General features: G+C 41.4%; 1 protein-coding gene across 16 annotated transcripts; it reads left to right on the top strand.

Moving 5' to 3' along the window:
• The first annotated feature begins 1,750 nt into the window (after positions 1-1,750).
• Positions 1,751-22,379, top strand: ikzf2 (IKAROS family zinc finger 2). 16 transcript variants are annotated; one of them, XM_057037781.1, is made up of 9 exons: positions 5,250-5,835; positions 7,812-7,858; positions 8,017-8,089; positions 11,603-11,704; positions 13,662-13,859; positions 14,432-14,599; positions 16,926-17,063; positions 17,298-17,423; positions 18,015-22,379. In XM_057037781.1, the coding sequence occupies exons 2-9, from the start codon at positions 7,844-7,846 to the stop codon at positions 18,812-18,814; spliced, it is 1,620 nt and encodes a 539-aa protein (XP_056893761.1). In that variant the 5' UTR covers positions 5,250-5,835; positions 7,812-7,843; the 3' UTR covers positions 18,815-22,379. The 16 variants fall into 16 exon arrangements, with proteins under 16 accessions (XP_056893841.1, XP_056893788.1, XP_056893761.1 ...); XM_057037789.1 differs by lacking the exon at positions 5,250-5,835 and adding an exon at positions 5,869-6,211; XM_057037771.1 differs by lacking the exon at positions 5,250-5,835 and adding an exon at positions 6,218-7,000.
• Positions 22,380-22,691: the final 312 nt, after the last annotated feature.

Raw genomic sequence — 22,691 nt, 5'->3', positions numbered from 1 at the left:
TGTACATGTCCATTCATCACTCTATATGCATGTGTCCTTGGGCATGATTTTTTTTTTATCTGACGTGATCATGATGTAATGGTGAATTCATTTGGACCATTGAAAGTCCGTTCTGCTCTGTGTTTGTTGGAAAGTTGTCAACAATAACATCCTGCCAACGTGCCAAAATGTTGACGTTGTAATAAAGATGCATGAGGAATGAACACAAGTTCTTGGTGCAGAGAGAAGAAAAACGAAAAGCAAGATGTTTACGTGTGTTTGTAGCCAAGAAGCTGCATGATATCGTACAGTTCTGGCACAAATCCCTCAGAAACTCCGTGGCTTTTAGAATTCAGCCAAGTATGGAAGGGTGGGTGGACGGATGGATGGATGGATGGATGGAGGGATGGATGGATGGACGGATGGAAGTAAGGATGCAGATAAGGTGAGCTGTTATATCAAGCTGCCATGTCAACATGGTCTCTCATTGCATTTATTAAAGGCCAAAAACTGCCACTACAGCATTACTAGTTTAATGTCCATTTACTGGTGAGGGACCAGTGAGAGCTGCACCAGCCAGTTGCACCAGTCTGGAGCAACAGATGTGACACAGGAGGCCTATTGGTGTGGATCCACATTTACCTTTTACAAAAACTCTGCCTTCCTTTAAAAAGCTGCACGCCGCCTCATCAGAACGATGTGCACGGAGCAGGCCGGGAGATTATAGCAATCATAAGAGATCCAGAAACGGAGAAACGGGCCTGCTTCAGAGAGTCTGCAGAGCGGTCAGCATTGATCAGCAGCATCATCGCTGCCGGCTTCTTTAAACACCAGATGAAGATGTGTGTGTGTGTGTGTGTGTGTGTGCAGCATCACGACCCGTCTCCCACCATTAACATCTTCATTGTTCTTCTATTAGCGCATGTAAATGCTCGCTTTGATGCGAACACGCTGCTTTCCTGTCTCCACCTAAACGAGGAGCTTTGGACCATCATCTTCATAAAGCTGATTCTGATTTTGAGGCAGACGCCCTGAACCACGAACGTCCCTTTTCTTTTCCTGCTGTTTGTGTGTCCGTTGCATGCAAGTTGTTTCTGCCATCACCAGTAAGTGACTTTAGCCCGGTGAGATGCTGCTGAGGGGTTGACGGAGCACCAGTGCCCTCTGCCTGCCTCCTGCAGGACTCACCACTGTTTGGCTTTTCTCTTCTCTTTTGTTGTTGTTGGGTTTTTTGCTCATTTTGCGCTTATTTTTTAAAATCCATTCTTGTTATTTGCCTTGATGTTTTGTCTGTAATCTTTCAACATTAGTTCTCTCTTGTACACGCACACACAAAGAGAGAGAGAAAGAGAGAGAGAAGTTGCAATTGCATGAGGGGAGTTATGTAATATTTACTAATGCATAAATATGTGAAATCGGGATGTGTGTGTGTGTGTGTGTGTGTGTGGTGTGTGTGTGTGTGTGTGTGTGTGTGTGTGTGTGTGTGTGTGTGTGTGTGTTGTGTGTGTGTGTGTGTGTGTGGACCGCCGGGGTCAAATGCAGATTTAATGCACATGAAATAGTCATGAAACCGTTTGAGTGCAGCGTTGGCAGCAGCTGGGAGAGCGCACGGAGCTGGCGACAGATCTGTCACAATAGGTGAACTGTGTAACATTTCAGTTCGGCTCTTTTGTCTTTCCTTGGAACCTCAGAAAGTTTCTGCGGTCTCAGCCACACACGCCTGCTGATGGCTGTTTCTGTGTGAGTGGCTTATGAAGAGCACCTGCAGCTGCTTCCACTGGAGACTCTGGGGCTCTTATTCAGTCTTAACAAATCTAAACATGCTAATTTCTATTTTAAATGTAGTAGAGTAGAGACGATAGATTGAATAATAATACTGATTGTAATACTAACAACAACAACAACAATAATAATTTGTACCGTTTATTGTTTAAAGGAAATTAAGTCACTACAGTAAGCAGGCAAACAAAAACTGGTGGGTGTATGAAATATTTGTTTCAGGGGCAGAGGGTCCTGAAACATACCTGTTAGAAACAATTTTACTGAAACTTTAGAGCAGCACAAGTGCTTATGTCTTTGTCTACTTCTCAACCTGAGGCTATTCCGGTGATCATGTCCACCCAGCAGAGAAAATGAGCTGCGCTTTCAGGTCTGTGGTGTTTCATTTACTTGCATTGAGAAAGACTTTTAATTAGATTTGATTGAGTTTCAGCCCCTGGTTGATGCAATTAAAGCCAGAAGTTGCTTTTGAAAAGGACAAAAACAAATGCTCCATAATTATCTTTCTGAAACTAACTTTGAATAGGGAATTTGTTGTATTAATTAATATGCTTTCCATATGCATTTTTTTTCTTTAAAATCATAAATAAAGAGTAAATCTTGCCACTTTCTACAGCTGGAAGAACTCTAACGTGCATCAGCCACTCGATGCATCTGCTAAAGTAAATTTTGGGTTGTGAAACATTGATACACGTTAATAACAGTATGTGACTAACAGGTGTTCCAGGCATGGAGGGTTTATAGACCAGCCTAAAGAATGTGAACACGTCATTTTAAGACCAAGTCTGACTGTGCACACGTGTAAGTGAGTACTTACAGTTCAGATAAGGGATATTCTGGGATGACTGGAGAATCCTTCATCACAACAGGATCATGCTGGCTTCAGTAACACGCAGGGTGGAAAAACAAACAAATATAAAATAAATATAGGAATATATGTTATCATAAATAATAAAGCTGCAATAAAGCAGCTAAAAAGGCACCATTTATGGAATCTCCTCCTTTTATGTTTAAAATGATCGAAAGACACCAGAGGGAGCCATCCAGCCACTTTCGATCAGCCCACGATGCACTTTGCTTCAAGTTGCACGCAGGACAGAGAGACTTGGCTTGTTAGGCTAAACTGGTGGATCTTTTTTTTAGCAGCCAAATGCAGATTTGCTCTTTAATATCTTCCAGCACGTGTTTCTTTGAGATGATCTGAGACATAATTAGCTGAGCTCATTCTCAGCAGAAGGCTGGTGTCAAATTCTTGTTACAACTGCTAATAATGACTTTGTGCCACTTCTACTTCTGCTTTTATCAATACAACCCCCACAGTGATGTCGAGGGACTGTATTTATAGCACTTTCTCAGTCTTCTGTGACCACTCACGTTCTCAATGTCACATCCAAAATACCTGTTCACGCTCACATTCACACACTAGGGCACCGATGAATTTACAGGGTCCTCAGAGAAAAGGAAAGAATTACACAGAGGACACAACTTCAGGAGGAGAGCTGGCGTTCAGTAGCTTGCTCAAGGACACATCAAGGACACAGGGATCAATAGATGACATTAATACTGTTGTGTCTATCTCCTCTTCTGTCCTCAAGTTGTAGGGTTGGGTTTTTTTGAGTATAAAACACATTTTGGTTTGATTTTTGGATGTTCTCACAAGGGTTTCTTCCTGTTCAGCCATTGTTGCTTTTTTTTGATCAGGCTGAGGGTTTCTGCAAAGATAGAGACAGTCTCGCTTGTAACTGATGCAACATCGATAAAGAAATTCACCCATTTACTTGCTTATTTTTTAAACCTCATGTCTTTGAAATGTTTTGAAATTTCTTGTTCCTTTCACCTCCTGGAACTCCTTGGCTTTTGTGAAGCTCATACTCCACAAAAACAAGCACTTTTCCACCTCCATCATACACAATCTTAGTGTCAAAAAAGTTGTTTTTCCACTCCAATATGACTTTTGAGTTTGCACTATTTGCACCGGTCATAGCCTGTTGGGCTTCTAGATGGAGTTACTGTGCTGCTTTTCACCTCAATGGAACAATTCTGCTTGGTACCGAACAGCACGCTTTTGGATGGTTTCCACCACTGAACATGTAACAAAAGTGGCGACAGCGGCTACATTAGCAGAGAGAAATGACGACAGCCTGACACACGTTGCCTCAATAAGGAAGAATAGATCGTAGAAAAACGTTTTCCTGGATCACCTGTGCCGCTGTATTCACCAAAAGTAGAGAAACAATGTTAAATTCTCTCTTTATGGCTGTCCTGACTGTCTGAAGACATTATGGGACTGAGCGACACCTAGTGGATATTAAGTGAACTGCATATTAAGTGAACTGCAACATCTAATTCACCTGTGGGCTGTTGATGGTCAATATGATGGAAGGATATGGGGAAAAAAGGACAGGAGTGATCTGTTATGTTGTGATTATTTCCATTATTGTGATGATGAAAGTGCAGATAAATGTGCACCAAACCAAAACAAAGTGAAGCAAAACAAATACAAGTTTGGGCAAAGAGAGCACAGCGAATGAAATATGCTGAACTAAGGTCTGTGGTGTTTTTCTTCTTTATTTGCCTGCATCAGAAAACTGTATTCGATACATTAGGAAGGGCATTAATGGGATGTTGGAAGCTGGGTGGAGATAAATGTGTTAAAAAGAAGGCTCTTGCAGCTCAGGCACCCCAGGCCTTCCAGTAATGTCCATGCTTTCATTCACATCACAGCCCTTCCCAGTAAATTCCCTCTACTGTTACTGGGTTCTCAAAGTGGGAAATCGCTGGTGCCAAGTTCCCGGAAAATCAATTTTGGCTCCCGTTCAGACACGGCACTTTCCTGGGAAAATACTGAAGCACTGCTGGGAAAGACTGCATGCGTGAATGGGGCTGAGTAAATAATAATTCTTGTCCGAAAGCAGTAAAAGATGAGTGAGCTGAGACTCTTTCTGATTTCTTCTGCTGCATACCACCTTCAATTTTGCCTTGACTTTGAATATTTAGTCCCCTTAAGAGCTTTACAAGAGCAATTCAAAACCACACGGATACATTCACAGAGAGGCCAGATGGACGGAGAGAAGGTAGAAAAGGTTTTAGCTAAATATACAGGTTTGGGGATCGAGGCAATAATATTTGGCACCAATAACACAATGGATGCATTAATTCTTTAAAACATTGATTATGGGATACTTTTCTTTTTCATGCAAAACATTGACAAGAGGAGTTTCATAAGTAAATCTGAATGCTGTTAAAGACGTGGCTGTAAAGTCTAAAGCTGATGACACATGGTAAATGTTTTCCTGCTGCATACACAACCACAAAGAAGCCACGATCAAATAAATAGATCAGATATAAAGAATGATACATGTCAGAGTTCATCTGTCGTTATTTTGAAGACTATCTATCTATCTATCTATCTATCTATCTATCTATCTATCTATCTATCTATCTATCTATCTATCTAGACTGAACATGTTAGAAGGTGCGAGTGAAGCGCAGGCCAGAACTGGTGTAATTACACACAATGGCCACTAGGGAACAGGCATCTTACTTTTTATCAATCAAATTAAACCATAAACAACAATCCTCAGAGGTTTTTGCATTGTTTAAAAATCGGGGTTCCTGTAGCCTTTACAATACGGTTATCCATTATTGGCATTACATTGAGGCATTTCCCCAACAAAACGCCAAATAACTCCGTAAACGCAACACGTTGCCAGCATCTGATGAAACCAAACGTCAGTATTCCCTGCAGCGGAGCTTTTGTTTCAGCGGGGACGTATCTTGGCAGCACCGTGGGGACCCAGAGGCCCGGGTGTAACTTAATCAATCGGCGTGCAGAGAGACAGACAGGGTCTGCACGCTCCGACCGCTGTCTGTGCGGCAGCGCAGCTTCCCAGAATAGCATCGCGTCTGCAGGGCGACATGGAGGAGGAAGTCAGTGGTGGACTCAACAACTGTTGCTCTCGCTGCTGCCTTCGCTGCGTGGCGCATGTTGGGCTGAAATGATGCTTATTCCCAGCCGAAGAGTTCACCCGGATTCCATGTGCAAGTTCACGGGGAATAAACTCCTGCGTCTGTAAGGTAAACGAAGCGGCGGTGAGAGAATGGTGAAGCGCATGAATCGATTTCCTGTACGAGGCCGACCGGGTGCTCTCTTTGACGCCTTTAATGTGCACATCGAATAATAAAGCGAAGGGTGTAGTTGAAACAGAGCCTCTCTAGAGCTACCGGAGGCGCACGTCTGCGGCAGGGGCGGACAAGGAGCGCTGGCCGAACAGCCAGACGGACGCGGTGATCGGATAACCTGTTGAGCTGCAGCTGTCAGGCAGCTCCAAGGCAACGCGGCCGGCCAAAAAAAAAAAAAAAAAAATATCTCCAGCGGGAGCCAGAGCCTCAGTGTAACCAACCGGGCTCCATGGTGGTGTAGCTGATGGTGAGAATGGATGGCTGTCTGCAGGTGACTACACCACACCATCCTCACCGCGTCATGCAGCTGCAACATGGAGTTGTTTGGGGGTTTGTTTTTGTTTGCGCCTTTAACTTGTGTTACAAAAACCTAAGGGATTAGGTGGTGGAATAAGATAATGGTATTATTAGTGATGTCTTAAGTGTGTTAAACGAGACCTTAATGAAGCGCTTTCCCGCGCACTTTTCTCATTATTTCTTGACATTATTCCCGCAGTAGTTATAATGGAGAGCGGACGTGAGCGTCTGCCCCTCCGACCTTGAGTTGCGTCTCCATTGTGGACTTTCAACGTTGCCGACACGTGGGTTCCCGCTGTCTATTCTGTTGCAAACAGTCTGGCTGCTCCCTGGTTAATTCCTTAGGAACCGGTGGATCCAGTTTGATCCATCCCTCTCTTTCTTTCTGTAACCAACTTGTTTTCTTTCTCCCCCCACCCGTAGCTCCTGTTGTAAAACAGATAAGATAGTCTTTTTGCGAGGGCGCTGATGAAAGTTTGAATTGTGGAGCTCGATTTGAGGGTGTCGGTGCCGCGGGCGGAGTGGGAAAGTTCGGTGGGAGACGCGGAAAAGTGGGTTTTACGCACCGTCGGTCAGCTGTAACTACGTAAATGCTCTCCTCCCTTATTTTCTTGCCATTGAAATGTTCGGAACATATTGATCAACCTCAAACGCGTCGAGGAGATAACTTTTAGAGATAACTTGTTTTAATTAAGAAGAGGAGACATCCGTCCGTACTTGACTGTAATTGCCACCTAATGTTGCAGAGGGGAGACGCTTTCAGGTAATTTAGAGTCGGAATTGATCTGTTCTTTCTCCTATTTTCGATTTAAAGTGTGTTTAATGTACTCTGCTAGAATCTGAAATAATGATTCCACCTGTGAGGGGGATAATTGACATTTTTAAACTCTACTAGAACTTCTGTTCTCATTAACGTTTTGGATTCAAACTTTACTAAGTTGATTAACATTGTATGATGATTATTAACGACGTATTAAGACATCAAGATAATTAATTAAATTTCTGAATCTAATTTACAGTGACCTGAAAAATCTTTTTACCTTCTTAAAGAATGCGTTGAAATCAGAATATGTCTAAGATGAGTGATAAAAACACGAATGAGGTGGAAATATTAGCCTTGTTAACTTTTTCTGTCTTTTTAATCATTCTTATTTTATTTGTAGTTTTATTTTTTGTTATTATGTTTTGTCTCAGCTAAAGCAAATACATTGCAATGAAATTGATTGATCAAACAACTTTCTCGAAATAAAAGTTGCTTTTCCCCCTATTATTTTAAATGGAAATAATTCCCCTCTCTCAACAGTCACTCTAATCAATTTGGCCTTAATAAAAGTTGGATCATTTCGGTGCTGACGCATGTTAGCTATGCTAATTTCCTGATAAACCTCAGTATGAAACAAATGTGGGTGCTCACAGCATCTTTTTGCTTGGAAACAACAGACAGTGAACTTTAAGTTCTATGATGGAAGACGTGTGTTATAAAAATGTGATTAAGTTAAATGTTCCCATTTTGAGGAATCTGTCATGCTCCACTGAAATCACAGTAAAAAAAAAATAAACCTTGTTCCCCACAGGTCTCCCAAAGCAACAGAAATGGAGGCTCCCAATGTCTTCTGTAACAGTAAGTCCCAGCATTATTTACTTATTATGATGACGGTTTTAAACAAATATTGATTCATTTCATATTTTTAAAAAATAATCACATTTTGTGATCAGAACAACATAAACATTTCAAGGGATTCTCCCCATTGCAACCCTTTTCCTGTTCACCCCTTAAAGAAAGAAAAAAAGATGCACGGAGCGATTAGCAACATCCTGTTGAATGCAAGAGATACTGGATATGCACTTTGTGGTGAAGTATTGCTCTTTTCTGGTTGACGTTGGGCAGGTCTCTTGAATATCTTCCCTGCCCGCCTTGTTTTCTGTTCTCATATGCAGCTCTGTAAAGAGGTAGAACATTTCTGGTGACATCAGCGGGTTTTTTAGGTCTCCAACAGGCTTCTGAGCTTATAGGAACACTTGGCAGGCGGAGTTGGGGTGGCGTTGGAAGAAGACATGGAGGATCATTCACTCGTGTGATGACTGTGGGTCACTTCCTCAAGTGACAGTTTTGCAAATTAGGAGTCTGTTTCCATGTGGTTAACAAACACATTAGTGGAATTCACAGCTTTACATCCCTTATTCATTACATTACTGCTTAAATATAGGGTCGGAAAGCATGGAGAGGTTGTCATTTCACAATAAAAAACAATACTTGGAATAATTTAATTTTTGAGCTTTCAGTCTTTTTTCAAATTTAATATTAAGTTCTAACAGTTGAATAGTCTATTACATACACTGTACACACTACAGCGTATAACATGCACATAACTTACTGTACATATTGTGTACATACAGTGGTGGACAAAAGGATTACACTTGGCCCTTTTAGTTGAATTGGAGAGTCTCCTAACTATTGGGGGACTGAAGAAATCTGATGAAACACTGAAACTGATGGAGTGGCCCTCTTAAAGTACGGACCTTATCCCTATCTAGCAAATTCAGGCAAACTGGAAAACAAACTGGACAGATTGCTTTTAGAGTCAAAGGAAGGCCTTTGGCTGGAGTGGCAGAAGTCATGAGAGATCATTAGTGTTGAAGTTCTCAGGAAAATATACTGACACTGAGAGATGAGCTTCTGTAGCTGCAGCAAAAGCTGGACAAACCAAGTATTCAGGTTAAAGGTGGAAAAAAAGAGCAGCTCTGGCTTGTTTGATGTTTGTTGTACTCAGAGCAACAATCTGCAAATTTCAACAACATAAAGAATATGTTGGGCCTAACTCCTAACGTTCGTTCAAACTTTGTTTAGTTCCCTCAAATCTCTGTTCGCTCAGATGGGAAAGTTTCACAGTGATTGTTCAGAGAAACTTGCAAATCTGCTTGACACTAATCTGATTCACATTACTCTTCCATTCCCATCAAGTTTCAGTGTCACCAGTATCAGAAACAGTCATTTTTACCAGTGTCCTGTTCGGTCGATAAACTGAGGCGAACACACAAGATCACATTTCCCAAGGTCATAAATGGCCTTTTTATAATGGAAAAGGAACTTTGTGACTTCAAGTCATAAATTATTGGCTGTACTGTAGACTCTGGAGTTCTAGATCAAACCTGCTTACAAAAACATTAGTTAATATTATAGTTCACCGCAAAGGTGCGTTAAAAAGCACGAACATACTGTATGCAACAAGGTATCCATCTTGTTTGCTGGATAAGCATGTGTGTGTGTGGCAGGAATCTACTTCTTAAGGAAGGTTCAGGGTTTGACAGGAAAAACCAGCTCCCATACAGTCTGCATCCAGTCAGCGTGAAAGGAGGGCCCCATAACTCCGGAAAAGAATCTTATTCAGTTCTTGAAGCAACCATAGGTGCTGACTTTGCCAGCGCACTCATTTCATGCGGCGTAGTCATTTCTGCTCCGGCGAGTGGACACACCATACAGAAACTTGAACTGGGTCTAATTTTAATTTGTTTTCATCTCACACTGTTCCTGAAACCAGCCGCTTGTGCTGTACTCTGAAGAGGCTGCGAAAGGAGCTGTTGCGTGAACTCCTCAGATTTCTCAGATAATGACTCTTCTCAGAAGCTTCTTCTTTTATGAAATCCACCTTCGTTGTGCCAACATTCACATGTACACATTTGTTCTTTTCCACTTGCCACGTCAGCCAATCCAAGAGCAGTTTTAGCGTCTTTAGCTGTGACAGTTTTTGACATCAGGTGTCGTTCTCGGCAAAGGCGGGACTGACGCCTAACTTTCAGTTTGCACAATTTGCACACATGTCCCGGGATTGATCTGCCGGGCAGATCTCATTATTTGCAACAGTCATGGAAAACCCTTCTTGACAAATCTGGGCCAGGGCTGTCTCCAGGACAGCACTCGCCAAGGGATACCTGGGGTTGGTCACCTGAGATTTCCTCCAACCCCAACTGGTGCAACCTGAGCCCAGGCCCAGGGATTGTGTCATGGACAGAGTCTCCCAGCACGTCTTGTCTGGTTACTTGCCGCCACAATGGAACAATAGCACCGGAGAGTCTGTCGCGGCGAGAGGAGATCTGACACTGATTTGGTTTTCATGTGTGAGGGATGGCGGCAGACAAATTGTTCTGAGGCGGCACAGCTTTTTGATTTCGCATTGGTTTTCAAAATGGTCCCATTTTGCTGCAGTTGCCAACCGACGTATTCTTGAGGGCAACCTTTTTGCTGGTGGTGAGAGAGGCCTCACTGTGGTTCCTAAGGGATCTGACACCTATAGGTCAGCAGGGGTGTGTACCTGTTGCCAACGTATTGTTCTGGTGCCCTGACGGGGTCGGGGTGTAAGGGGATAAGGCACCGGTTTGCTCTCCCTCTGAGTGGACACAGGGCTATCCATGGCCTGGACTCTGTCAAGACTGTTAAGAGTATGCAACATGATCCGCATTCGCTGGACCTTCAGATCCCACGGATGCACAAGGACACTTTAGATGGTTGTCTTCTTCCGTCTTCATGATGACCTTGTAGTGAAGGGTAAAAGGAAAGTTTCCATGTTAATGTTTTGTTCCCAGACTAAGTTTCCATGTTAATGTTTTCCTTCCTTACGGTTGCAATGTTCGCCTTCGTGCTTATAGGCCTGATTGTGATGATAACCAAGAGGTCTTTGTCTGTTCATGGCCTGAAAGTGGGGGTTTCCAAGAAGTGGGAATGGTTAAAGGATATTGTCTGTTTAAAAAAAACATGGGAACGTACACCTAACCTCTAATAAGAATACTAAAAAGTACATAATGGTGGAAAACGGGGAAAAATGGCTATATAGAAGGAGGAGCCCGAGGAGGAGTCAACCCAGGCTCCAAATTGTATAAAAGCTGGAGATTTCTTGCTAGATTTCAGACTTAGCCCGGGCTACTTCTCATGCATGGTGAATTGTGAATCGACAATATACCATCATTGGACCGTGAACCAGCTGACCTTGACTCATTATTCGACTTCGTCGTGGCAACTCTGCTTCAACCCATTGGCACTGGCATAGGCATTCTGACTTAGGAAAAGTGTAAGTTCATTAAGTAATCAGACAGAGAGGAAAAGCCACAACAACCTCCATAATGGCCATTCAGCTTAGGCCTATAGGACAGGTGAGAGGGGTTGTGCTAATCACCCCCCCCCTTGACAACTGTATATTTGTAAACTGTTAACTATTATGTTATGTATATCCCCTCTCATCAAAATTTTTAATTAATGCTAGTCTGTTTAGCGAGAGTGAATGAGACACTATGTCTCTTCAAACCTCATCATAGTTGTTGTGTATTTAAATTAAGTACAATGAAGATTGTCTTGTTTCTGTTCATCTCCCAGGTAACGGCCAGTGCTCTCCTGGTGATGAGAACTCGAGAATGTTGGCAGACCTGTCAGCAGCTAATGGACAGACAGTTCCTCAGGGTCCTAATTCCCCTAGTGGTGAGTTGTACAGAGGCGCTGGAGATGGACGACTGAAGAGGGTGTGCATGGCAGCATCATCTGTTGCACAAAATAATGCTATGTTAAAAATAGAGAAACAATGTAGTTGGCTATGAAGGAGGTCGGGTGAAGGAAAACACTGACAAGCCCTTGAGAATAATAAAAAAATGTGCCTGAAATATGAAGGGAGTGACTGACCATTATGCATCTATGAAACGTGAATTCTGGATTTTTTTAAATCACAAAATCATGCTTTTAAATATGAGGCTAGTGTCCATTCTTACAGTTCATCACGCGAACAAGTTCACTAATAAACACAGCCACTCTGTGTCAAATGACATGTTTTGCCATGCGTTATCACACCATATATTATTGCGCTTGTTACCAATGTGACTCTTCCCCAGAAGTGTTGTCTGATACTTCAGATTAGAAGAAGCAATGTCACTGTGATGCAGCAAAGTCGTTTATTTTTCTTTTTTATGCAAAAAGGGGAAAACCAAGTGAGGCACCCAAGTTAGCAAATGGGATCTTTGTTTCCCACAAGTTCAAAGCTACTGTAGGAGGAGGTGGGCAGAACCACGATTTATACACAGAGACACTTTAACGGTTAAAAGCTCATGTCAGGGTGAAAGCTACCTTATAAAAGACAGGTGAGATCCCCTCATTTGTTCAGCAGTTTTATTGTCACTGCCGCGGAGGGAGCGAAAATACACCCTTTGTGTGAGTTGACAATTTCAGGAGGGCGAAGGACAGAAGGTCTTTGTGCATCTGTAGTTTATGGAAGAGGTACACCCAAACATGGTGCCTTGACCTGAACTATGTCAGAACTGCGTCAGCATCGTTGGCTTTATCAAAGGCTAACTGCTCTGTGCTTTCAACCCTGCTACAGTAGAGAGACAGATGTAAAGATGTAAGGAGCCAAACAGCAAGGATGTTCAGGTCTGCTCCGTGTTGCCAGGATACTGGCAACAATTGCAATGTGGGTATTAGGATGAGGGTTCTATCTGTTTAAGAAATGGTGGCATTGGAAACCTACCGAATCTGTACAAAGAGCACTCCCGTTTTGTAACCAGATTTTGCCCACATTAGGAGCGTTACCTTAATGTACTTTACTAGCTGCTAAGAGTTAAATGGATGCAGTTTCCAAACCTGAGGGGACAGTTGATGGATGCACTCATATAGGAGGCTTTAGCAAACCAACAGTACCTACTCACACCATGATTACTGTTGCAGTATAGCCCTGAAATGGATCATTCTGGTTTGCAAGTTTTATCAAATTTTGATCTGGTTCCATATACTGTATATATAGTCTCAAAGAAACCAGGTTGGCTCCCTTTAAAGATCTCAGATGACATATCTACACTTTGCATTCTTTCATTTTAAATAATTGCATAGGTGTTTAATTATTTCCAATTAACATTAAGGTTTGTCATTAAAGCAGCCTGGCCATTTCAGTGACATTTTTTTGTATCCTCACTTTTCAGATATAGACATGAGATATAGCATATTTTCGTTTGCGTGTGCAATGGTCCGTCCTTAATTCTAAAACAGGTATTACTAACTAGCGGTTGAAAGGAGGTTAGAGACAGAGAATAGTTTCCAAACCTGCCACAGCCACCCACACAATTAAACAGTCTTTTTGTTGCATTGACACTCCTTTATCTCTCCAGGTACAACTCACAACCAGATCAGTCTCTCTCTCTCTCGCTCTCCTTCTCTTTGTGTCAGTCCATCCCTACTAGAATTCCCTTCCAGACACTCATTAAAAGATTTATTTTCCGCGGCATTCTTTGCCTTTTTAAGATAATGCATAGTTCTTAAAAGAATTAATCCCAAAGCTAATCCAGATAACATGAACTTTGAAACATGTTTCTGAAATAAATGGGGTTAAATATTTTTTTTAGAATCCAAAAAAAAGCATCCAGGTGCAATTAGAAATGCTGTTTTTGTTTAACAGAATTGAAAATTAAACAGGAGGAGGACACGGTGGAGCAGCCCGATAACAGAAGTCCAGCAGTGGAAGAAATGGGCCAAACTGGAGAGAAGGAAGCGGCGCTGGAGGACTCCATGAGCAGCAGCCCCAGGGATGTTCACGACAGATTATCAGGACCAAATGTGGCAGCGGACGCGGGAAATCGACAATCAAATGGTATCGGTAAGTATGACTATGTCAATATGCGAATATTTTGAACTGCTTAAGAGTGAATCAGAAAACAGGGTGTGTGGTTTACACTCTGTTCTTAGACTTGGAATTACTATCAGGAAAAAAAAAATCCCTGGAATCCCCCACAACCTGTTCTAGTTGACACCATGACTGCCGGTTGTCACAGCAGCAGGATCATATATTTTCCAACAAACCCCAGATAAAAGAGCTTCCATTAGAAGAGACAACAGGAAAAATCTGAGCAAAAATCTGGAGTGCACAAAAAAGCTCTCAGGGGTGTCATTATGTAAAATAGCATTTAACTCTCCTGCTCAGGGAAGAGACATGAAATTCAAGCTCCAGCTTACAGTATTTTATTGTTTTACAACTCACATATGACACAAGCACAAATGTTGTACCCAAGCAGGTATTTCTATTTATAGACTTGAAATATTGTGAAGAGACAGCAAGCCTCGTTTGTCCAATGTTTATCATTCAAAAGATGTGGAAAAAATAGCTCTCCGAGTGCTTCTTACTCACATCCTTGAGGAGAATAGACAATGTTTGATGACATCATCTAATAGGTGACAGGCCATTCCAGTGCAACCAGTGTGGCGTCTCGTTCACCCAGAAGGGAAACCTGCTGCGACACATCAAGCTGCACACAGGCGAAAAACCCTTCAAATGCCCCTTCTGCAGCTACGCCTGCCGCCGCCGAGATGCTCTCACTGGTCATTTGCGCACTCATGCCGGTATGACTCCTCCTCACACTCTTTTCTTTTCTTTCTTTCTTTCTTTCACTCATTTTCTCAGAACAGGCCTCTTTCCTCTTCTCTGATGTAGTAAAAGCTGAACCAGCGATGAACACTGTTGAAGAATGCTTCCAAACCTGTCCAGTCTGAGTGTTTGTACTGTATTAATCATCTCAGTCTGCTACGGCACCAGCTTCTCTTGCCATGAGTGTGTGACAGCACAGCAGTGTCCACCATAATCTTCATTTCCTACCAAAATTCATGCACAGTCATATCGTACAAATGTTCCCTCAAGGTTGCTTGAAAATTTGATTACCATGCTACTTACCTATGCATACATAGCCAATAGCAGCTCCAAAATAATATGAAAGCTGCAATTTTCACATTTTGCTTTTTGGAGGCTTTTAACTATCTCTTAAAAGTCTCCAGACATATGCCTTCTTCTGAAGCTTTGTGTGAATAATGGAGGAGCTGGCAGAAATACTGTAGCCATAGTAGCCGCACAGGGACTCTGTAACTCTCTGTCTCATATTGTTCCGTGGACATAATGGTGCTTTTTCTTTTTCTTTTTTCGTGCGAGAGCTATAGACGGCGCTTTGAGTGCTTTGCGGTCAGGAACCAAGGACATGCTTTTCCTGAGTTGCTTGACTTGCTCAGGAGGAAACAGTCTGTTGAGAAACTCAGAAGAGAGGTGGTTGTGTTTCTTAGCTCTAACCCCCCTTTTTTCAGGCTACCACTGAGGGTACCCCTTGTGATGGGGTTCACTCAGACTCCAGACTCAGAATCCACTGACATAGAGCACTTCTTGGTGTTGGTAATCTTTAACCTCCTTCCAAACTACTCACCAGTGTGTTTCATTTTTGTAGCCCTGACAGCACTGTGCTGTGGCCAGACAAGGAAAAAAAGGTGTAACCTAAAGAGGAAAATAATGCACTTAATAAGAGGCGAGGTGGGAGGGGGATGTATGTCAAGAAGGATGAATGCTGTTAAAATCAGTCAAGTGAGTGCAGAGTCATGATTTACATGAGTAAAAATAGCAACAAGCTAAATGTGACTTCTTCAAGTCCATCTGAGAGTTGCGCAAAACTGTAGTGCAGCGTGGGTGGCAATAAAAATGTGATGGAGTAATGAGGTCCGTGTTGCGTGAGCCAAAAAAGGAGGAGGGAGTGATCAAAGATTGGATATTGCAGACTCCACGATTTTCACTTTCACAGGAGAAAATCGCCAAAGAAAATGATTACCATGCTGCCGTTTTATTTCGAGGTTACACTGAGACTGAATATTGCTTACACAGCTGCCCACACAGAACTCATACTGAAACCTTTTGTTATTAGCCATCTCTTCAGTGCCTCCTTGCTCAAAGCTATGATAATATGATAATCCACCCAAGGTTGGAGTTCAGCCAGTGCATTCATAAAAAAAATACTGTCATTCCATATGATTCACATAATAAAAACAGCCATGTCATTCTGCAACATGTGGGTTGTCATAATGTTTAATCGTAATACCTTCCACTATCGGGCCTGTGGCTCTTACTATGCCATCTTGCCTATGCTGATGTGTTGATCACGTGGGTTTGCTTGTGTAGCCTCCGATCTTTAAATGACTCATTCAGTTGTTTTTTGAGAATACTCTAGCACAGGACACAGACACATGTCTGCCTCCCTGTCTGCCTGTGTAGGATTTTGAACCTTTATTGAGCATCTTGTGATTTAAGTTTGACACATTTCCACTTTGAGTGTAAAAAGGCAGAGATTCCACAAGGGTTAGACGTTTCTCTGCATTTACAAACTGACATATTTTAAGGGATTGTAGAAAACTGTCTGAGAATCTGAAGAGCCAGGCATCGATGTTTGGTGCAAAGCTGGCTGATGTCCTGACCTATATATAAAGGACATGTGTTCATCTTTCCACTCGTCTGGGTAGGAAGTTTTTAGAATTTTTTTTCTAAAATTGCACAATGAATCATGCTACACCTCCATAGTGCTTGAACTTAGGATTTAGTCTCCTACGGCCACCATGGGATGCTTGATCGGTTCCACGTTTTACTCAAACGTAAAGTTGCACTCCCACTGTTGTGGGAAAGACCAAGTGTTGTGAAACGTATGAATTTGTGATGCAACCTACCTCGGCCTCCACATTTCCTTTTCTGTCTGGTAACTGTTGCGTGGAATTCTCACATTACTAGTGGAGTGTCCATGATCTCAGAAGGTGGTTTGTTTGTACAGTTCTACAGGTTAGTCGGTTTTTACTGCACCACCTGTTTTGTCGCACTAGTGCCCACTCTCTGGTTCACGTTCTCTTCTTTCACGGTCTTCACTTCTAGTGGGAAAACCGCACAAGTGCAACTATTGCGGACGGAGTTACAAACAGCGCACATCTCTGGAGGAGCACAAAGAGCGCTGCCATAACTACCTGCAGGGAATCAGCCTGGATCCGACCATCAATGCTGGTCCTTACGCTGGTAAAGACCTTACAAATTTTATCTGTTGTTCATTTTCACTTGAATTTCCAGGACTGGATTTCTCCTGAAATGTGGACTGCAAAAACAAATTAAACGAACAAACAAATTAATAAGTAAACCGATAACTTGTTCTGCAGAAATTACTAACATAATACGTTTAAAAATGAGGTATGTGTTATTCTTTATCACATCCCACTGAAAGTGAAACATCCAAACATTTATCTTGAACTTAAGGTGAGGTTGCCACAGAGCCAAGGCCCATGGCGGAGTCCAATATCCTGACCACGTTCAATCGGCCGCCTGTTATTGAAAGGCTGAATGTGGGCAAGAGGAAAAGCACCCCACCCCAGAAATTCATGGGTGGGTATTTCAGACAAATTCTAATGACTTTCTTGCAGCATTTTAGAGTTACTCTGTGTAATTATCTGCAACCTTCTATTACATTTTTCCATGTTTCACTTATTTGAGTCTTTTGTTTATGTAACCACTGATATAGTTTCCCCATCCTTTTCACATGCTAGTATTCTACTGTATATCATAATGTAGCACAGCACTACTTAAGAGTAGAGTTTTATTCTTACTTAGCACTTAGCAGCAACAGTTTGACTGAAAGGCAAGGAAATGTTTTTCACTCTGTGGTTTGATACACCTGTGACTTTGCCATCGGTCTTGTCGAGAGCAAACAGCTCACCGCATCCCTGTTAAGCAGGAGTTAAACAAAGCACTGGTAGATGGATGGGGTTTTCCACCACATTAGACATCTACACGCAAAACATCAAGTGCAAAAAATTTGAAAAACAAGAGTTGAAGTGCAAATTTTGCCTGCTTCTGTAAAGAGTAATCACGCTTACCTCAGTGCATCTTTATAAATGTATAGTTTGCAAAGCTGTGTTTGTAAAGTCAGCTCATGTTCGTGCCAAAGTTCTCCAAACATTTTCTTTTTTGGTACAGGTGAGAAGATGTTACGTTACAGCTACCCTGAGCTAGCCTATGGAATGGGACTCAAGTATGAGAAGCAATCTGAAATGTTGCCTGCCCACATGGACCAGGCCATCAACAATGCCACCATCCCATATGTGTTGTCAGAAACCCTGCGGCCCATGCTTCACCACCCAGGTCCTCCCATCTCTATTGCTGAGATGTCCTCCATGGTTAACCCGCTCTTCCACCATGTGCTACCACTTGGCCAACGCGCAGAGCGTCCACGAAGTGGTGGTACGCTCCCCCCTCAGCCCCATGATGTCCACAGCCAACCTACCACAAATGGTCCAGCTGGTTTGACAAGGCTAATCAAACTGCCTCCAAAAGGACAAGAAGACTCACCTAGCAACAGCGGACTTGATTCTGACTCAGCTCGTAGCAGCCCTCACGAGAGACAGACCTACCAAGGGACCAATCTGCCTTCAGGCCTCAGGTCTCGAGCCAGCCCAGCCATAGCCTGTGTAGAAGAAAGGGTTCTTGAGTCGTCTCCCCAGAGTGGCACAGGAGGTGGGAATGGGTTAATACGAGCAGCTACGGAAAGGTCGACAAACCAGGAAGGGGTTAGAGTGTTTGGTCAAGAGGGCCAGGAGTTACGGGCGTTCCAATGCGAACACTGCCAAGTGCTTTTTCTGGATCATGTCATGTACACCATCCACATGGGTTGTCATGGATACAGGGATCCAATGGAATGCAACATTTGCGGTCACCACAGCAAAGACCGCTACGAGTTTTCCTCTCACATCGTGCGTGGTGAACATACCTTCCATTGAGGGGACAGATGGATGGGCCAAGAAGGGAAGCAATAGTTCGACATCCATCCTCATTCCTGAAACCTCCTGGCTTGAAAGCACAGTTGTAGTGTAGCACAATCATAGACTCGTTTTATGCTACTTGTGACTCCCGACAGTCAAATGAGCATATGAAGGTATGGGCCAAAGACACCTTTTCTACCTTGAATAAAAGTTATTGTGGCGGAAGGGAGGTAAGAATTTTTTTCCTCAGAATTTCCATGAATCAAACAGAGCAGCTGTCAGATGACTGTGACTCAATTTTTTTTCCTTTTTTTAAGTCTTTTATTTATCTTTTTAAAGGCTTTTTTGCTTGCCCTGTCATTACTTCATTGTAAAGAATATCTTGAGTCTTTTGTGATAAAATAATCGATTCTGTCAGATGCAGATGCACTGGAAACATATTTTTTTCATTTAAGCAGAAATAATGGTACAATTCAAGTCATCTCTTAGAAAGATAAATGGTCATCCTTAGCTGTGTGATTTAACCTTTTAAATACATCTTGTGTACGAAGAAACTTTGGAGACCATAATTACAATCTAAAAAATCTAAAACCTATAAAGTACAAGATATAATAGAAAAAGCAAACTAATGTGACACAAAAAATTGGTTAGTAATATTTGTATTATTCTGAGTTTACTTGCATTTCAAATAATTCTCTGGTATGAAGTTGGTAAATTTAAGGCTAATGCTACCCGCCCCTTAACAGGGTACATGTTGGCCAACAGCAGAAACTACCTCTGACAAATACATGTAGGATTCAGTTAATGTGATATCTACAATGGACTTGAACTGCTAATTTAATCAATGCTACAACTTTTCTGACTATCTTTGCCATAGCAGACTTGCTGGCTTTGCTAGCCACTGAAGTGAGTGGGTGTCGCATGTAAACTGAATATATATAGACCAAGCATAGAGTTGCGTTTGACTTACAAGGGATACTTATCAGCAAGGCAAGTGTGATAGAATCCAAGTTGTGTTGTTGAGTCATTATTTTAATTCTGAAATAATAGGATGATATAATGGTTGATGGTTACGAAAAGCTTTTTTATTTATGGTTTGTATTAATCACCCTCTTCAGTTTTTAGTGATTATAAGTCAAAATTACAATGAATGAACATCAGGGATGCATTTGAAAGGTACGTTTCTACTTTATGGAAGACATATTGCGTGTTCATTTAATAGATGTGCAACTGTGGCTGGAAGTTCAGGGAAGAGAGTTACCTTTTAGAAGCTAGGAGTGTTTTTTTAACCAAGCCGGCTGCATTTTACCATAACATGCTGTTTATGGCCTTATTTTCAAGTCAGAAATATAAAGATGTGTTGTTTTTTCCCCTCATGCTACAAAAGAAGTAAAGGTCATTTTTCTTTCCTGGTTTTCTATTTTTCACCATCATCGCTGAAGTCATCAGTGTCATTGTCATCGGTAGAGACATGCCTCACATACACAATTTGGATTAATAGGTGGCTGCAAGAAACAAGAGTATAAACTGCAGAAATTTGTTTTAGCTCCATCTTTCAGAATTGTACCTTGTGAAGAAACATTTTCAGTTGCAGCCAAGACTTGTTAATGAAATGGAACAATGGTTCTAGCAGAACAAATTTAAAAGTGGGTGTAGTTTTGGCTTGGCTTTAGTTCAAGGCCATCTCTTTTGACAATCTTTGTCTATTAAGCACAGTTATTTTACTATGATTTTGTTGCCCCGGCTTTGCATAAGATCAAATGCTTGTGGGTCATGCGTTGTCTTAGATGCACTTTGAAAACATCACTCATTCGCAGGCAACATCACTGGCCTCCAAATTGGAAAATGTCAATGCTTTAGTTTAGTGCATTATAATGGCAGACATCAGACGTCATACAGCAACCTGATGGAAAGACTATTGTTCACTTCTTGCTTATTTCGTCATATCTTACTCAGCAACCACCAGACTAATATGCCACTTAACCACTGTTGACGTTGACTATTGCAGTTCTGTTCGGTTTCATGGCTATCCGCTAACTAATCAGATTTTCATGTTTTTGAATTTGTTCGGCATCATGAAATGTCATTTAATGCCACAAGTTAGCAAGAGAGGCTCTCATGTGTCAGGTACGGCACTGATATAATTAACTGTTGTCTCCTTCCGTGAAAGCTCGATGTGAAGTTAGCGTCTGCTTTGGTTTTTATATCTGTCTGTCCTTTACTGAAGTTCTGTTTGAGTGCATCCACAGAGGACTTTTGTTTACCTGCACAATGAATAACAAGCAAACTTAATGCCATAGTTAATTTTGTACACAGTACATCTCACAGAGACACCCTAAGACAGGAAGGATGTTCCTTTCTATGTAGAACTCTCACTTTTTCTAATGTGTCCACAAAAAGTCATGTCTAAATATCTCCTAACGGTTTCCAGAATTAAAACTATATCAACAGAATGTTAAAATAGCATATTTAGTTTTAAAACGTGCCAATACTGTGTTGTGGGAACTCAGTTGTTACAGTTTTAATCACTTGTTACTTTGCTTGAATTCAAGATGATTCTGAAGGATCGGGTCAAGGATTTACTAATCTTTTTTACCGGTTCTTAGCAAACGGCAGCTTCTCTATTGACTCCCTGCTTCATCTGCGTGACTGGTGTCCAGCTTACATCGAACCTTTCCTCTGAAGCATCAGAACTGGAAACTGTTTACAACTATCAGCTGTGATAGCTATTAGGAGATTGTTGTTGTATATACTGGTAATCGTCTAAAGCCTTACCTGATATCGCCAGGGTCCTCTTAAAGAAACAGAGACTTTTAAAGGCCGCACTATCACACGGAAGCTCAGCAGTCAGGATTATTTTTCCTTCATTATCTTAAATATATATATAAAAAACAAATCTCCAGGCTGACAATGTGTTTGCTAAAGCTTTGTAAGAGCTTTTGTTGTTGTCGTTGTTGCAGTAAGAAATAACTCTTTAAATGAAGTAGCCATATGAACAGGTAAAAAAAAAAGAATGTCTTTACAGGCCTCCTCGTTGTCGAGGACTACTTGAAAAATCACAAATGGCTATTGGAGATTGCGGGAGGCTTTTTTGTACATTTTTGAAAATGGTGTGCTAAATGTCTATTTTTCTGCTGATATGTTATTGCAAATAGTTTTGTGAACTTTTGTGTGACTTTATTGTTTAAAATGTTTACTGGGTTGATTGACCATTTAACATAATAATATATGAAAGTTGTATATTTTGGCACTAAATATTATTGAAATTATCCTGAAGTGTGTTACTCTGACACTGATATCTTATGATATGAGGGCTCTCAGGTATTTGCTTTTTGGTTGCATATCACATACATATATATATATATATATATATATTATATATATATATATATATATATATATATATATAAGGATGCACTAGTGCATTAGTAAGTAATTGAAATTCTTGAATTTGTCATTGATGTGTTAACAAATGAGTTTGTCTTTTAAATTGGTAACATCACATGAAAGTGCACTGAAAAAAAATGCAATGTATATTTTGTAAGGCAAGGGTTTCTCTCCATTAAAGAAATTATTTTACTGCTTTGGTTGCATTGTAATTTTTTTTCTTTATTCAAAACTGCAAATAATATCTAACATGCAAAAGATTTTACCAAGGGCTAGGGTTTGAGTTATGTATTTATGATTATTTTTAAGTCCATTTTTATTACTATGTGTCACTGTCGATTTTTATTACTACCGGGCTCAAGATTAACCAGCTGCTCCGCAGGCTTCATAAAAACTCACTGCAGGGAGTCTGCATAAGCGTGAATCTTTCATTTCAAACTTAATGGTCTAATTTCCTGGAAGTTATTTTATGAAATAAATCAAAAGTGTCATTTCACCACGGATAAAC

The sequence above is a fragment of the Takifugu flavidus genome, chromosome 1 (genome assembly GCF_003711565.1).
Source record: "Takifugu flavidus isolate HTHZ2018 chromosome 1, ASM371156v2, whole genome shotgun sequence".
Classification (NCBI taxonomy): domain Eukaryota; kingdom Metazoa; phylum Chordata; class Actinopteri; order Tetraodontiformes; family Tetraodontidae; genus Takifugu; species Takifugu flavidus.
The sequence above is the reverse complement of the archived record's forward strand: the minus strand, read 5'-3'. Positions and strand labels throughout refer to the sequence as shown.

Excerpts from the sequence above, each read along its gene's own strand:
- ikzf2 (XM_057037781.1), top strand. Across the intron at positions 14,600-16,925 it reads TCATTTGCGCACTCATGCCG|TGGGAAAACCGCACAAGTGC; the intron begins GTATGACTCCTC and ends CTTCACTTCTAG. Across the intron at positions 17,064-17,297 it reads CAATGCTGGTCCTTACGCTG|GTGAGGTTGCCACAGAGCCA; the intron begins GTAAAGACCTTA and ends CTTGAACTTAAG.